Source organism: Fusarium falciforme, chromosome 13, assembly GCF_026873545.1.
Source record: "Fusarium falciforme chromosome 13, complete sequence".
NCBI classification, from domain to species: Eukaryota; Fungi; Ascomycota; class Sordariomycetes; order Hypocreales; family Nectriaceae; genus Fusarium; species Fusarium falciforme.
This window is the reverse complement of record NC_070556.1, coordinates 81,832-98,989: the sequence shown is the minus strand read 5'-3', so window position 1 is coordinate 98,989 and position 17,158 is coordinate 81,832. Positions and strand designations below refer to the sequence as shown.

The 17,158-nt window shown below is 52.1% G+C and overlaps 2 protein-coding genes across 2 annotated transcripts; both read left to right on the top strand.

The window, feature by feature from the left end:
- Positions 1-7,013: 7,013 nt before the first annotated feature.
- On the top strand, positions 7,014-9,829 carry NCS54_01463400 (Hypothetical protein; the record flags this gene model as incomplete). The annotated part of the gene is made up of 2 exons (XM_053159772.1): positions 7,014-7,243; positions 7,525-9,829. The coding sequence occupies 2 exons, from the start codon at positions 7,014-7,016 to the stop codon at positions 9,827-9,829; spliced, it is 2,535 nt and encodes an 844-aa protein (XP_053015747.1).
- Positions 9,830-10,579: 750 nt separating this feature from the next.
- NCS54_01463300 (Hypothetical protein) lies at positions 10,580-11,272 on the top strand (the record flags this gene model as incomplete). The annotated part of the gene is made up of 1 exon (XM_053159771.1): positions 10,580-11,272. The coding sequence occupies one exon, from the start codon at positions 10,580-10,582 to the stop codon at positions 11,270-11,272; it is 693 nt and encodes a 230-aa protein (XP_053015746.1).
- Positions 11,273-17,158: the final 5,886 nt, after the last annotated feature.

Genomic DNA, 17,158 nt, shown 5'->3' with positions numbered 1-17,158 from the left:
TGTGTAAGTTCTCAAAATTCACTTTTGTGTGCCGTTACTTGCCCTAAATGGTAGTCGTTTACCCCCATTGTATGAGTGGCATTTATCCGACATCCAATCAGGCCACCCCGTGATTGGGCGGCCAACAACACATGGGCGCCCGGGCGCGCCGCTACCAAATAGCCCTGCGCCCATTGGCCCATCCAAGGCGCGCTCCGCAAAGGCGTTTTGTGCCAGCGCAACTCCACAATCAAATCATCAGTCTTCACCAGCAACAAGGCCGCAGCGTTGGCAGTCTGTCAACCCCGGCAGCAATCAGGACAGGGAGAAACCCTCCATATCTACCATGCTGTGGAGACTCTGAGGGAGAACGGCAATATAAAGTCTCAATCGCCTGGATTCCGTCGGGCGAGGACTTCGAACTGGCACGAGTGGCTAAGGAAGCAGCACGTCGAAGTACGGCACACGACTCCCTTCCCAAGAAGCATTCATTCAAGGCCATATTTACCACATTTAGCATTGCGAAAGCGGAGCAACGGAATGCCGAAAGGTTGCCAGAAGGAGCGGGAAAGTACTCTAAGAAAGTCGATTCTGTGCTACCAGGGAAACACACACGCAAGCAATATGACCTACTCTCCTGGAAGGAAGCTTTGCGTGCTGGCTCAGCTACGAACCGGCATGGCACGGTTGAATGGGGTGCCTTCATCAGGTTGGAGCGGTACTCGGACCAATGCCCGTGTGGACAAGCGAAGGAAACAGTAGAACACTTCCTCTTCAGCCGCCGAAGATATGACGCTGAATACTTGAAGTCGCATTAAAGTCCACCCGCTACTACCGGTAGAACTGGTCCGAAGGTTAATGGAAAGCATCGGCAGGAGTGGAACCAATCGTGGGATTTAGCTGTCCAAGTGTTACCTCCATCAGCACCAGCTCCTTGTCACGGAAACCTGCCCCCCGGATTGTCGCTGCGTCTGTCGTACTGGTCGATCCCTGCATTCCTTGGTCACCGGTCTGCGGGGATTGGGGGACGGGAACGCCATCACACTACAGTTGCTTGCGGTGAAGGACACGCAACTGGGCCTTCTCGGCAGCAGATTTGCAAAGTAGGATGCCTTGTAGTGGCCTAACTGATGAAACAAAAATGGGTTGCAGGTTAAGTTAAAAGGTCTAAGTTGCGTATGTCTGAGAGGAGCACAGCTCCTTACATAGTATCCACATCCCAGCCACCAGCAGATCGGACCATCTTAGTCATACGGCCTCAACACTAACGTATCCCGTCGAGTGTGGAGAGCCTCATCGAGGTAACTTTCTTCTAGTGTCTTCAGGCCGATACTAATATTGCTCAGATCGAGCTCGCCGCCACCCAACCTTTGCGCCTAGGCATGGCTCTGAACTTCTCTGACTTTTACGACGAAATCCAGAACTCGCATAATCGTGCCTACCACCTTGCCAAGCTGGCCGTTTATGATGCCCTTGCCGAGCTCGACTCCCTGTCTAAAGAACCTTTTGGCGACTGAATATTCATCATATATCTCTTCCTTGGGAATCTGACTATTTGGACGTCTTTGGAGATTGAGAAGCTAGGATCCCAGGGTAAGGCTCGGATAAGAGAGTAACCAAGGAGGCCTAGGTCGAGAGGGCACGTACGAATACCTAGTCCAAATTATTCTACGTCCTCGGCGAGAGCAGCATCAAGTGCGATAACTGCCGCTAGCGCTGATTGGATAGCGAGGGCAGTGATACTTTCAGCCTCGGGGAGGGCGGCGTCGTTTACCCTACAAAAGAGGTAACTGTCATGGAGGCCTTCTGTGGTAGACATATGTAGCATAGAGTCGCAGACTCGTAGATCGGCATGTATGCTGCCGCCACAGTATAAAGCTAAGTTGCCCTCGGAGAACCCCTTTCTGGGGTCGTTATGGACGAAGCTAACGAGTTTGACACGATATAATACCAAATGCCGGGACCACTCCCCTTAGCTCTTGAGACGCTCTGCCTAACGAGCATGGTGCTGGGCATGTTTGTTGTTTGTGCGCTTTGCATGCGCTTGCTCTCGACCCGTCGCTTGACGCGGTACACTTTTCAGCCTATTAACTCGGGCAGGGGGGAAGGGAAAGCCGGAGCCGTAGAGATGAGAAGGGAGAATTCATTATCATCAGCCGATAGCAGTGGTGGTGTGTGAGTGGATGAGTATGTGAAGTGGAGACGAGTGGGTTGTCCATCTGTATTACTAGACGTTAGCGTGCATTAGACGTGCATTAGTTTAAACGGTAGCGAGAGGTAGTAAAATCAAGGATGGATCGAGCTGGCAACCGAGACACTAGACGAGACGAAGATCAAACAAGGCCGTCTGTCATGGTTGTCAATCAGGTCCCTAGAAAACCCCACAGCTCACCCTGTCCAGTCGGTGCCACCAGCTCAGGCCAGGGGACGATCCATCCCAGACGACCGGACGATCAGTCCGATGGCCCACAGGTGACCCGGCTTTAACACCAAACACCACAGCCCCTAGTCACTCATAACCAAGTCAAAGTCAGCCAACGCATCCCTCATCCCCTAATGTAGAAGATAGCTACATTCGCCATGCCCTCCTCCAGCCAACCATTTAACCAGCACTACTGCTATTCTTCTTTTTCAAATTCCGCTTCCTCCGATTCAGACATCGCAGCTGAGTCCGCCTCTGCCGTTGCCTACGGACTCGGCAATGGACTCCATCCAACTCCCCATAGCCTCCGTCGAGGTGCTTCGCTGCATGCGATGCGCCCGCTCCGTCGAGGCCACCTCCACCGACGACATCGGCGCCATGGGCATGGTTCGCATCGCCCACAATCTCTACTACTGCGAGCGCTGCGCCAAGATGGTGGGATATATATAAAGCAGTAGCTCTGGTGTATTGGAGCTGGATGGCAAAGAGGTCCGGTCTGCTGGTGGCTGGGATGTGGATACTATGAGACTAGATTGCATCATTCTGCTCCTTCACACACAACTCATACCTTTCAACGTCATCAACCCACATCTACATTATGTCTTTAATACACTTGTTGCAGCACAGACTGGACTGGCTCAAGGGTGCGGCTCTGCGACGGTTGATGGCAAGGGGCGCCAGGCTGTCGTCGACGCTGAGGGAACCCCACGAGGTAGAAGTCCCGCTGGCCGGGAGTACCGCGATCGAGCTAGGCGAACCAGTATCAAGACATGATTCGGGCCAAAACGACGAGATGGGGAGACAGAAAAAAGGCACGGCCAGTCCGACCGCCTCAGCCATGGCAAGCGATGCTGTTCTAGATGGGGGCTGCAGGTTTTGAGGGAGTCTAGCTTGCGGCTTAACAGCTTGAGATGAACTTGTGTGGATGATGGAGGGGATCTGTAGAGACTACTAGGGCGAGTGATAACGAGGTTTGAGCAATTGGCAGCGCGGCCGAGTTGTAGCTTAGACTCCCGCTGCGCTGAGAATCGAAGGCAAAGCCGCGTTCGTGCATTTCGGAGATGAAGTTCGATACATAGCAAGGCTGGCCTACATGCCGAACGTTCTGGCTAGCAGCGCCTATTGTAATCAAAATTTATTTATCCAGTCAACATAAAAAGCCCTTATCGAATACATAAAATCGCTATTATATCTACAAGGGCATGCGCCCGGGTACTAGCTCTAAGGTAGAGATGGTTTTGTTTGAGTTGGTGCTCGCAATCCGTCAGTATTTGACACCAAGGACACCGGTTGATGAGGTCTTTGCCATAGCCGGGCCGATATTTGCAAGTGGACAGCTGGAAGGGCTCCTCCTTTTCTCTCGGGACGGCTCAGGCCTGGCCGTACTGGATCGATGAGCGCGGATCAGACGTGCTCGCTTTCTTGAAAATGCATGGGATTGCGAGGGGCCATGGATTCTGGGGACTCAAGTCGATGGCAACCGACCCTAGCGGCGGTTGGGCAACTATTTCTCGAGTTAACGACAGATGAGCCAAAGCGAGAGTTAATTGCGTCGGAGATTACGCGGTTGGATACGATTAAACCCACTCTGGGTGATTATATACACACGATCAGGGTCATGGAGAAGGATATCGTATTGCAACCAGGTAAGGACAGCGGCATTACTGTGCTCAATTGACGAAGGCTCCCACATGTCAGCCATGAGCAGGTTCTCGCTTCGCCGCAGGCTAAGTTCTCGAAGCGTGCATAGACGATGAGAATGTGTGAAGGTCTTGGGCTCAAAGATGTCGGTAGCCGCTAAGATGTTCATTCTCAGCCGAGGATGTGCAAGGCTTCATCCAACGCAAGGGACTCTTTATCAAGGAAGATGCTGCGGTAGGGTGAGTCGCACCTACATGCCGCCAATCAAGTTGATGAGGAAGAGTTGAAGATGTCGAAGAAATGGGGTATGCCGGCATTGCATCATACGCATCTGGGAATAGATGGGATTATGAGACTGCCGTCAGGATGGAAGAGGGCTCGCTGTCGGATTGCCGAAAACAGTTGTTATGATAGAATCTTACATTTTCATGGAGCTATTTTGGATATTCGACTCGGCTTCAGTATACTTGGTGGCTTCGTCATCATTACAGAGGCAGAACTCTCGTTTTGGTCAGAGATGGAATTGCCAAACTCGAGTGAGGTCAGGGCAAAAGCCGAAGAACGGAAGCACAAAAGGGTACAAGATCAACTGCACATAAAATTTACAGTAAAGTGGAAGCAATATGATAGTCTTCCCTCAGTGAAAGAGCACCAAAACCAGTCTATTTAGTAGAGACACAGTATCAGCATTGCGCAGACGCTAGGGAATATCACTTTCATACGCATATACGACCATACCATGGGTGATACAAACCAAGTTTCAGGAAGATACACCACCCTTACGTTACACCCAGGTATAAAAAAAGCTCCTTGAACCCGCTCAGTAATCACACTCTCCTTGTTCTCCCGCAGATCAAAGGCGTTTTCTCCCAGCGTCCTACTACATCATGGCTAGGCAATTCAACAGTGTGCCTGCGGACTCATGGCTCGGGTTGCCTAACTTCGACAGTACAACAAATGCTGGAGTGATCGGTAGCGCCCTACCCACGACCTTGGACTCCAACCAAGGACAAGGACAGGCGTTGCGAGGTCAGCCAGGCGACGAGTGAGTTTAGAATTGCTTGTCCGTGCCATATTTTGACAAGGCAAAGACAGGATACAATCACCCGCCTCATCAAGATTGAGACCATGCTCAAATGGATCTATGACAACCAAATCAAGTTACTCGAGAAATACATTGGCATCGAACAAAGAATAGAGGCCATGAGAAAGAGCCTCGAAGAACAGGGAGAGTGCATGAAGGACTCCCTCGACCACATTCTTACAAATAGCGGGAGCAGGTGATGCGGGACTGAGGGCATGTGAGTTATACAGAGTATGCTACTACGAAGTATTGGGGAAGATGACACAGACCCAAGCGAGGATGAGGCAGACGGGTTCACGGGCGTGGTGGATCAAAGCAAGTATCCATATGATTTGTGGGGGAGGACGGATGGGTGGGCCTGATAGCATGGGTGTTATATCGTGTTTCTGTGCTTGAAAATATCACGGGTTCAGAGAAATAAGACATTAGTCCGCTCGGTTTCTCATTCTTGAGGTCCACCCCAGGCAAGGAACAGGACCGGCAATGGAGCCTATGGTGACCTGCCAAGGCGTCACCGCTGACTGTCTAGACCTTGAGGCGACCAACAACTTTGTGAGTGTTGCTGAGATGACGAGCTCGATGACAAGGAACGCCCGGTATGTTCTGTCTGTTCCGTCAAGGGCGCGGCACCTCGGAGCCAAGCCTACTGGCCCTGGGCGTCTGCAGGACCGGTGCCTGAGGGGGCTTTGATGATGGTGGGGTGGCATCGATCCACTGGAAGCAATGGACGGAGCGGTCATTGACAAGTGATGGTTGGGTCCCCAAGTGAGTTTGCCCATTAGCTTAGTGGGGTTCTACCGTTGGTTTGCGGGATTAAGAGGATAAAACAGGACTCGACCTAGACACTAAGTAGCAAAATCAGACCACTCTCAAGGCCCTAGCAAGGGAATCTTCTGGAAAAAATTACCTTACAAGGATAGCCATCAAAGGTTCAGCAGGGGAGTCTCGTCCTCTTCTCTGTTCAGATAGGCTACGTCACTCCCCTCCTTGATGTAGCATAGCTCCCTCTAGACAGTCTCCCCTGTTATGATGAATCCAAGCCAGCGTGACTCTCGATTCACCAGGCGGCTCATCCTTTGATATCGCATCCCGCAGACACACATGCCGGCGGGATAGCTGCAGCACCTGAAACCACCCATTGTCGCTACGATGGAGAATTGGAGAGGCCGGGAATTCAAGCTTCAATGGAACATGAGCTGATGTGTCGCATCTCGGGCGGATGAGGGGCCCTTCGGGTCAAGGGTTCTGGCAGCTTAACACATTGTTCTGGATAAAGACCCCCAACCCATGCTCCATATTGCCTATTAGCCTATGACATAACAGCCCAGATGGTCTTTGTTATCGCCGTGTGCGCGTTCCATCATCTTGGACTATGCCTCTTAATTGGCTGGACTAGGGCTCTCCGCAGCTGAAACCGACCGGACAATTCCATAGTTTCGCATTAGGGAGAGAGCGGCCTAGCGAGGTGAACATACAACTAATTCGTGTTCTGATGGACCATGGGGCATGGGTTTGGGAGAGGAATGACCTTCCACACTGGGTTCATTCCACGCAATACGAACGATGACACTCATCTCCCAAACCATGAACCTGTCGGAATTAATTTTGCAACGACCTGCAGTAGTCTGGCCCCACACAGTCTCGTTATCCAGGTTGGTGGCGTTGGCGAAATGAGCCAAGAAACGGCTCCGCTAGCGCCCTGTCGCCTGAGCGCTTGGGCCAACTCTTGTCTGGAACTTGGATGTGCCGAGGACCCGAGCGTCATGCCTTGTGCCCTTGATGCTGATTCCCCCACGGCCTCACTCCTCCAGATGGTGAGACCGCCGCCTCCTTTTTTTTTTTTTTTTTTTTCCTTTTTGGGGTTGGGTTGGGCTCACCGGGTCACCAATGGCAGACATTCCGGGGAATGATTCAGTACCTGGCTCCTCGCAGATCCTCCTTCGCCAAGAGCAACAGGGTGCAGGTCCTGTCGTACGGTCGATTCAAGTTGATCTGTGGTTGAGGTGGTGCCAACTTACATGGATGGCTTCCCTCCCCGATGATTCCAAAGATTCGAAAGGAGGAGGACGCGTGCTGCGAATATCCCTCCTGCGACGCCAGCTGCCTGCCAGCTGCCTGTCGGTCAGTCGTCCAGTGCTCACTACACTCGCCCAGCTGGATTACTTGCTTGCCGCTGTGTTATCCGCCCCTTGTTTATATCTGCCCAGAACGCGTCCTCTTCGATCTCGCTTCCTCCTTTATTCAATACTCCATGGTACCCCCTTGCCATTCTCGATTCTCGATCCCGACGACATCAGCGCTACTGGGTCGTGGTCGTATGACGCAACATCATCCACAACGCAAACTCCACCCGACTGCCAACCATGATCGCCATGCCCTTGTCAGTCTACTGATGTAGTTTTCGAGGTCTTTTTTGGTTTCTGGGAACTTCTGCTGCAATGAGTTTGCCCAAGCCGCCGACGTCGCTGGACGACTCGTGCTCCGTCATCTACGAGAACATCCTTTACTCTTTCACGCCCGAGGCCTTCTTGTCCCTGCCTTTGGAGGAAGGTGCAAAATGGAAGAAGCTGGAGATGGGAGAGAAGGTTTCGGGGGCCGTCTGCGTTGGGACGACCCCCGGGGATGACGCTGAGGCTGGCCTCTTCGTTGTCGGTGGAACCGGCGGCTCGGTTGGCTATACTGGGCTGCAAAAGTACATCTACTCGACCGGCAAGTGGACTACCATCACCCCCTCCGAGTTGATCACGAAAGATCGTCTGTGGCATGGCTCGACGTACATCAAGGCCAGTGATACCATCCTTATCTACGCCGGTAGCCGAGACGGAGTCACGGCCCTCTCGGGCGAAACCTTCACCATCCAGGCATCCGAGCCCTATCGCGTTAACTCCTATGGCCCTGGCTCTAGCCCCGGCGTCAAGCCTATTCTTCTCAACTGGTCTGATGCCGATGCTTGCTTGGTCGGCGACGATACTAGAAATATCGCCGTTGCCTTGTTCAACCCGACTACAGGCTGGACTGAATCGGGAGCCAGCATGGCAGAACCCCTGTCGAAGGACTCGGGTTCTATTCAGGCCCTTGTGATGCCAGGGGATGATGGCTCCAAGAGCCTCTACACCTTCGATCTCTCGCAATCTCCGAACCTGGTCCGCCGATTTGTTCTCCAGGATGCCTCCGGCGCGCCCCTTTCCAACTCGGTCGCCGTCACCAAGAAGAAGCGCAATCTGTCCTTAGACGACTGGCCAGAGTACAACTCGACGCTTGCGCCAACCGCTACGCGGCGGAATTTTGCCGTTGCCCAAGGCGCAGACGGCAAGGTTGTCTTCTCTGGTGGTAATTCCGAAGTGCCTCTTGCCATCTTCGATGCTACCGAGAACTCGTGGCTCGATACTGCTCAGGTGTTCGATGCCGAGAATCAAAAGGTTCTGTCCGACAGCACGTTGACCTCTTCAGCTTTCTCAACTACCGAGACAGCTGGTTCGACCAAATCGACCAAGCCAACTTCCACTAAGACGAGGCCGTCAACCTTGGAGAGCTCGGACATCTCGTCAACCATGGCTATCTCGACTATCTTGTCAACAGGGAGCTTAAGCGCTTCTCTGACAATATCGGAGGCCAGCGCCTCGGCCACGACGGACGCTGCAGTTGCGGCCGCTGGCAGCAGTGACGATGATTCCGGTCTCAGCTCCAACGTCATCTTGGGTATCACACTTGGATCGATCCTCGGATTCTTGACCTTGTTTGGTCTGCTGTTGTTGCTCTTGGCGCGGCGACGCAAGGCCAGGAGAAACGGTATGGAGGCTAGCAGCACCAGGCACTTTGGCAACGGCTCACGCCAGCTACTCTCGCGCGGTCAAACCCGTGACCACAACGCCACGCTGTCTCAGGAATCCTACTCATCCATGGCTATTTTGATAGATCGCACCGGGAAGCAAAAGACCAGTCTAACCCGGAAGCCTGCCAACGATACGACTCGAAGCTCCGGCAGCTCTTTGCACAAGCAGATCAAAGCCACCATCAGCAAGCCGATTCTGCAGGAGATGCTGTACCCTGCTCTGCAGGGATACGACACCATGGGCATTGCTTTCGACCGAACCGTCGCAGAGCACCGACCCCTTGCGGGACCCATGGAAGCCCAGGACGGCATGCGGAGGAGCTCTGGCTGGAACCGATACTGGTCCGGCGGCAGCGCATTACAGATCCTCGGCTTTGGTGGTCCCAAGAGGATAACCGCTGGGTCCGAGCAGAGCTCCCGCTACTCTGAGGCCATGCACTATCGTAGTATGAGGGCCACGCAAGACTCGTCAACTATACCATCGCTGATCTTTGGCTTTTGCCCCGAGATAAATCGGGTCAATTCCGGCAGCCTTGCTGTGGCCGAGTGCAGCAAGATTCCATTCAAGGATGGAGTAGCCAGCAAGATTGAACGCACCCCCTCGAGGACGTCATCGTCGGGTTATTCCAGTGGCATCCCGGGGAGCATCAATGAAGCCTGGGACCCTACCCTTAACTCGAAGCCCTGGAGTCCTGACCGTGCGCCCAAAATCGCCTGCAACCCAAACTCCTGCTTCAGAACGCCGCTCTCTCCAAGCGTCCCGGGCCCGTGGAACCCCCCTACAGGTGTGAGCAGCCAACCTCAGCTTGCAATGGCCTCAATGTCGTCGGATATGAGCTGGCTGAATCTCGGTGACCGGTCACGAGAGTGAATTAGCCGCAGCCTCGACTTTTTGCACGGACTTTTGACGAGCCACCAAATAAAACCCCCCCCCCAAAAAATAATAGCGCATACCAGCACAGCACTCCCTCACACACACTCTCGACCTAATTCGTCTCATATCCATCTTATTTTTTACCTTTGTCTTTTTACTAGACGCGAGCCCGGAACTGGTTATTTCCGATTGATCGTTGTGTCCTTATAATACCACCGTCTTCTGTTAGATGTAACTTCCTAGAGTACAAGTGGAGCAGCCTAGAAGAGAGAAGGGCGGGGAGGGGGAAAGAAGGAAAAGGCAGGGGGGTTATAGCAGAAGACAGAGAGAAGTCGAAGCAGGGGCCGCAAGGCCAGAACCTCAATTAAATAGTATAAAAGTCATGGGATGTGGGATTGTAATATGACTTGATAACCCTTTTCGTTTGTTTGGCTGTTTACGGAGAGCAATAAGTGTGTTACTACATCCCCGTGACACCGCCAGCAGAGAGTCGTCTATACCACTATCTCATTTCCATCCGAACTAATGATACCGGGAGCGCCCGATATAGGAGCTGCACCCCCTAGCCCCGCGCTCTGAACCGACTCACTCCCCCAGGCTGTCGCTTCTTTTCAAAATACTCCATATCGGATGGTTTAAGGTCAGCTAGATCCCAAAATTCGGGTTTTGAGGGGGTTTCCTGATCGAAGAGTTTGCCAACAAGTCGTTGCCGGCCATCCATCTGGGCCACAGCCCGCCAACCCAGCCATGCCGGCTCCTCAATGTGGCCTGCCTCCTCCGGCGGCCATGACCCTTCCTCCCCAGCAGCCTCTAACCACCATTTCTCCGCCTGTGCATCATGCGCCTCCTCCACGTCTGCCGCCACCTTCATTAACCCAGAGTCATCAGCAGAGAGATTCCTGGCCACAGCTCTCCAGCCCGCCCCAGCAATGGCAAGGAGCTGAGGAATACATGAGGAATTGGCTGCAAGCCAAGGTCGAGGAGGACAAGAGAAGACAAGAAGAGGAGAGGACGAGGCAGGAGAGTTTGCGCCTTGAGCAGAGGAAGGTCGAGATGGACATGCTGTGCACATCTCTGCAAGGCGGTATCCCACCCGCCATGATTCCTCTAGTCTTCGTCCGCATGGGTAGCGGAGGCGTGCGCCCACAGATGGCTGGGTCGCAGCAGCTCACGTCTGTCTCGCAGGCTTATCACCTCCAGCTTCTGTCTCCCCAACATGCTCATCCGAAAGGCCAAAGGGACATATCGCAGCCTACCCAAGCAGCAGCCCCGGCGATGGCATCACATCCACAAATACAGCAGGTCCAATCGTCCCAACAAGAGTCTCAACCAAGTTCGTCGATAACCTTTTATAACTGGCAACCGCCAATATCGCAAGCCGGCAGCAGCTCAAACCGACCCGGAACGCCTTCCGCTTCGACCAAGACCAAGAGACAGTGAGTCTCTGATACTACCGGTACAATGGGTTGATTTTGCAACGGTGGTGTTGCCCAACAATCGTCAAAGGGACAGAGCAACGATTCCGGACCAATGAGACCAGGGGCATGACAGATGCGAATCTCAAGCAGCAAAGGTAACGCGCCCCATCCTGGATGTGTTGAGACCCACAGGCTCCTCATTAGCTACGTCCGCTCTTGGATGAGCGACAGGAAGCAAGAGCTTGCATTAGACATGTGGTCAATCCAATCGTTACCTACTGATTGTTCTCTCTACCCGCTGCCTTTATGAGTTCACCAATGGCTTGATTTTGGATCATATCTCTCTATTTACACGGCCGTGGTGAAGGATAGGAGGACACATGAGACTGATGATCGCGCGCAGGTTATAAACCTAGAACCTCACGCCATGGTAAGTCCCCTTTACCCAGTGTGTATTCGGCATGCGTACTTAGATAAACACAAAAGTTTAGCGCCACGTCGTCGGCCCACGCGAGGGTCAAGTGGTAAAGTCACACTGGCTCCTGCCCTAGGGCTTCTGTCAGTCCCAAAGCATGATTGGTTGACCAGAACAAAGTGTGGTGGGGTCATTGCGGTAAAGTTGACACCCCAAGCGTCATGATCGTGTCGATCATGCAGCATATGTACTGGCTGGCGGTGCGGCTAGTTGATAAATGGGAAATTGAGGAGGAGGAAAGAGAGTTAAATGGCAGCTCATATGGTCTACCCATGGCAATCGGCGCTTAGCGGAGAGGCTAAGCTGGGTGTATGAAGGTATCGCGAGCAGCGGGAAGGCGTTGGAGTACAGGTTTTTCATCCAGGGCCACGCGCACGGTTTCCCCCTGTATTTAAAACCTTGGATAGACCGGTATACCTGCAGTCGAAGGCCATGTAATGTTAATATTACTACTACTGCTTCTGCTGCTGCTGCTGCTGCAGCTGATAACACAGGGGCAAGCAAAAAAGGCAGCTGGATGAGGGCGGTGAGAGCTGAAGGCTGGACGAGGAGCAGCAGGCAAGCGTCTGGCGTCACAAGGATGAATCGTTCGCAGATAACGAGTCTTACCAGGCCGCGTGCGAGTGAAAACTAGAGAGGCCCGATGCGGCTAGCCTGTACTAGCGTTCAGCTAGTGTTTTATCTGAGGGCTATCAACCATCAGCCAAAAGCAAAGTCAAAAGGGGCAGCTCAGCAGCAGGAGTTGGAAATGAAGCGTCGTCAGTGGAGTTGTAGCCATAGTGCCGATGGCTTCGGCGATTTACAATGTCGATATCGGCGTCGTAGCGGTCACTTGGTTACGTCTTCGCATAAGGCGTTGGGTCGCCCTCGCGCAATTATCATTCGTTCTATCACGTTCCTAGGCGAAGTGTCGCATATCAAGCCCTGGCCCCACTAGTGCAGCTGCCTGCAGGGCAGCTGCTACTGCCTAAACAGGCAACACTTTCATTTGTGTATAAAGAGCTGCACGACTCAACGCGTCTTGCCATTGAGTTCTTATTCTTTAGATAATTCTCATCAATTGACTGGTGCCATCAATGATCTCTGTGGAGCCAATTGTCTGACACGAAGAGGTAAGCTCGATCATCGTTGCTCGGGGGTGTGTGGCAAGTATTGAGCAGGCTAGACTCTGAGTCAGCGGCCTCCCTTGGTGGGGGCCGCGGAGAAATGGAGACGTGGAGACATCTGTCGTGCTGACAAGGGTCGAATCGGCAAGGCGGAGCGGGGCGCGCTTGCTGCCGAGGAGGCCGAGGAGGTCGTTGAGGCCGTGCGCACCGTTGAACCAAGAGACGAAACCACCAAGTCGCGAGACCAATCAGCGAAACTGGCAGCCTGTCCGTGCACGTTTCATTAAACAGCCACACCTGCGAGAGACAAATGCCACCAGCTTTCTATATATCAGAAAGGCATCACAAATATTCTACTTTTTTCATCATCCAAGTTGATAAATAACTAGCAAAACCAATGCCGAGCACGGGCCAGTGAACCTCTTGCCAACCGGTTGCCATCTTCCCCCCCACTCCCTGGTCCTCGAACTGATGCGCAGATCCGCAGGGGTACCGGGGGGCGGGCATCCTGAGGACATCCTGGCATGATTTGGCAGCGCAGCCGGCCCATGCAATGGAAATTTATTTCGCCCAGGAGTACAAGCCCCATAGGAACCCTCCTCACGTTGCTCCAGTCTAGACAGGCAGGGCACACTGTCTAAGGAAAACTCCACCAGTCTCCTCGTCGCCAGTCTGATTTCTAAAACCTCCGACCGCTTTGCTTGTTATAACTTATTCAAACCTTTCACCTTATACACATATAAAGTGTGGCCTTCCAAACCCAAACGAACTTAGTTACCTACACTACATTCTTCCTGGCTATGCACGAGAAGCAGCTACCACCCTTGCCTCCTCAGTCCCCTCAGGACCAGGTGTCTCTCCGGGCAGTAGTCGCCCCATCCCAACCGCCCTCTCAGAGGAACCCACTCGGCCATATCAGTCAGCAGGCTCAGCCAGGAGGTGACATCCTTACGTCCCTCAGACAAGAGATTCTCAAGCTACGCAGGGAGAATGATGCACTGCGGCGCTCCATGGTCAAGAAAGAAACAAAAATCGAGATGCTCCAGAAACTGAATTCTCAATATCGTCAACGGATGGACGAGCAGACTCGACAGACGTCTCAGCTCTTCCAGACTATACACTTCGCCCTCAAGACTTATCGGGATGATAAGAAAGACCAGGCCGGGCATCTTCCAAAAGGATCCTCCGAGGAAATCGTGTCCGGAGCCTTCAGTGACCGTGGTGAGGGCTGGCTCTAGGCGCCCCGGGGGGACGAGAGGATGAGAGCCGCGAGTCGTTCAGCTCTCGTCTCTAGCTTGCGCTTTTGGCATGAGGAGTACGACCATCTCCCCCTACGCCTTCCCAGTCTAACCTATGGGCAGGATCATATTTATTCCGAGAAAACTGCCGAAGGTTGTGTTCTAAGCAACCACACTGGCAACGGAATCGTGTAGAAGGAGATACAGCAGCAGCAAGGAGTAATTACTCTATATTATAGAAGCGTTTATTAATTTCTAATTACATCCCATTCCTCATTTTCATACTGCAGCTCTTCTTTACACATTCCATCGTGACGTTGATTATAGGGTGAGGTAGGTCTGAGTATGCCTCTTTCAATGGAGAGGTTCTTCAAGAGCATAGGGGTCAGCGCATCGTTCGTTTTAGCAACTACTACATTATTAAGTACGGGCTAAACGTCAACCTCATAGACAGCGAGAATGTGCTCTTTGTCCGGGAAACAGGCACAGCTTCCGTACCAGAGGTGTTCGCACTCTAGTCTTGAAGTGAATGCTGAGGGACGAAGTATCAAGTACATCCAGGCTAGCGCATCATTCATTAATAATGATTGGCTTATTAACGAATGATCAATAATAATCACTGTCAATCACTTTATTGATGCCCTGCCTGACATAACGATCATTGCATTAGAAGGACGAAAATGAAATGAACAGGCGGGTGCATCCCTGCTAGGTATAAGTACCTAGGATTCCGGAAAAACAAACCTTACTGAGGTATTAGTACTCGGAGACTGGGGCTGCGGCTATCTACTCGTTTCTGGCAAGCCTCAATTCGTCACCCCATTGTTGCGATATCGAAATAGCCGATTTAGGCTCGTTTCGATTGAAGAGCCAGATGTTACCCTGGCTACGCCTCGCCAATCCCCTGGAGAAGGTCTGCGACCCGTTCTTCTACTAGTTCAATAAGAGGTATGAATACCCACGCCTTAAGCTGATTGTCACAGACATCCTCTCTGTGCCTCCAATGCGAATGCGAGAAAGTATTCACACATGGTGTCAGCGAAACGCCGTCGTCTGCAGGCGGAAACCGATGGAGTGAGATCCTAGTTAAAGATAGACTTGCTGGACGATTATGACGGATTACTAAAGGAACCAGTGGCGGAAGAAGCAGTTTATGCTGCGTAGTATAGGGTATCTAAGGTCCGCCGGGATACTCCGTTCATCGAATCATTTTAATCATTATCATTTCATTCCTTCCCCCTCAATGATCAGTATCATCATAGTCTTGCTTATCCAGCAATCATTTCATTTCATTGCTCTTCTTATAATGATTGATAATGATAGATACGCCACCCCGAGTACATCATCATGGAAAATATTATGGGTGAGAGGTTTGACGCCATCTGGATCCCGTTTAGCCGTTTAGCCGCATCTGAGAAGAACCAGATATCGAGTCAACTGCAGGTTTACTTGGACAATTTATGGCGTCTACCCTCGCCTAGATTCTTTGGATGCATTGGAAACAACCATTCGAAGGATTTATGTTCCGGACTGCAGCTGAGGACGATATTGAGGATAGCCTAATCAGCGGGAGCCATTTGGTTCAGTGTCGCAGTTAAACGATGTTAAAATTGGTAAAGTTTAGAAATATTTCGTTCCCGGAACATCAATCCTGGCTATTATGACTATACTTTTCCCAAGTATAGGAGTTTAAAGTCAGGGTCCCCTTTCAGGCCTCATAGAGGACCCTTGCTGTCTGTCCTTACATTATTGGTTTACTAAAATACAGCTGTTGGGGCCTTTCATCACTCCAAAAGCTTGATAGCCAGGAAGGGAAGAGTACGGGAACGTCGATTATATCTTAAAAGCGGCGAAGAGGGTCATCGCGCAGGATATCCAAGAAGCGGGCGAGGAAACCAAGAAAGCAGCGACTGCTGCGTAGTGCTAAGCGGACGACCTGTCATTCTAATCCTTTGAGGACATGTTGGTCACCTGTATATGAGGAAGAGGTCGAGACAATTCATATCCGATGTGCAAGCTTCTCGGAGTGCCGCTGAGTGACGTCTCTTCGGACGGAGGCGGTACGGAGGCGGTACGGTGACTGGCCTACGCCCCTGTCAGGGTTGCAAATCAATCCATCCGCTTCACTGGCCGTCCCAGTAGAGTGGATGGACCTTAATCCACGGCGCCCGCCAGTGTAGTGGACCCATTTGAAGCTATCGTAGAGTGGAATGGATATAGTGGATGAATTAGTGGGGCAGTCTATTACGCCAGTGGTTAGCGGTTCATCAAAACTGAAGTTATTGCCAACACCCTGGCTGGTCGGCTACAGCAAGTATACTATAGCTAAGGAAGAAAGCGATGAACAGAGGAAGAAGGAGGAACAAAGGGAGCTTCCTGCAGCAATCAACCTTGCGTGGGTCTTTGGGACTGCACCAGTTGGTTCGTCACGAGAGCACTTCGAGACCTCTGGCTCAGCCCACGCTGTCATGGAAAGGTGAATGCATGGTTCCCTACTTTTTTTCTTCAATTTGCTGTTTGTCATGCAAAGGTTACTCGGCATATTGTGGCTTATATAGCTCCAGTGAGGAACATTCAACGGTTCTAACGGCACTGCTTTCGTTAAATGCCAGTAAAAGCTGCGTTGCCAAGACTGTTCACGATCATAGCTGTCAGCCAGAGTTAAGCTCGCACATCTAACTTGGGGGGAGCACTTAACTGCTCCACTTTCAACTCCACTCCATCCACTCCACTCCCGCTTCGAAGGGAATTGATGGATGAATAATCCACTAGCCGACCAGCCTCGTGGAAGGGACCGTCTCAGATGTAACATGGATGGATATAGTTAGGCCCAATTGTCTCTGCATCTAGGTATGGGGGCCCCCTAACTTTGTACTTTGGTACAGCGGGTAGATTCCGACAGACCCTGCATTCAGTGGATTTATTTGCAACCCTGGCCCTTGTACATAGTAGGTTCGTACGCAGAGGAGTTGGTTGGCGATGACCATTCATTGTCTGAAATAGAGTGCAACGTAATTTCAAAATCCTCTGGAGGGTTGTCCTAGGCCCATGGCCCATGCACGTCTGTGTTCACTCGAGCCGTTGTGCGA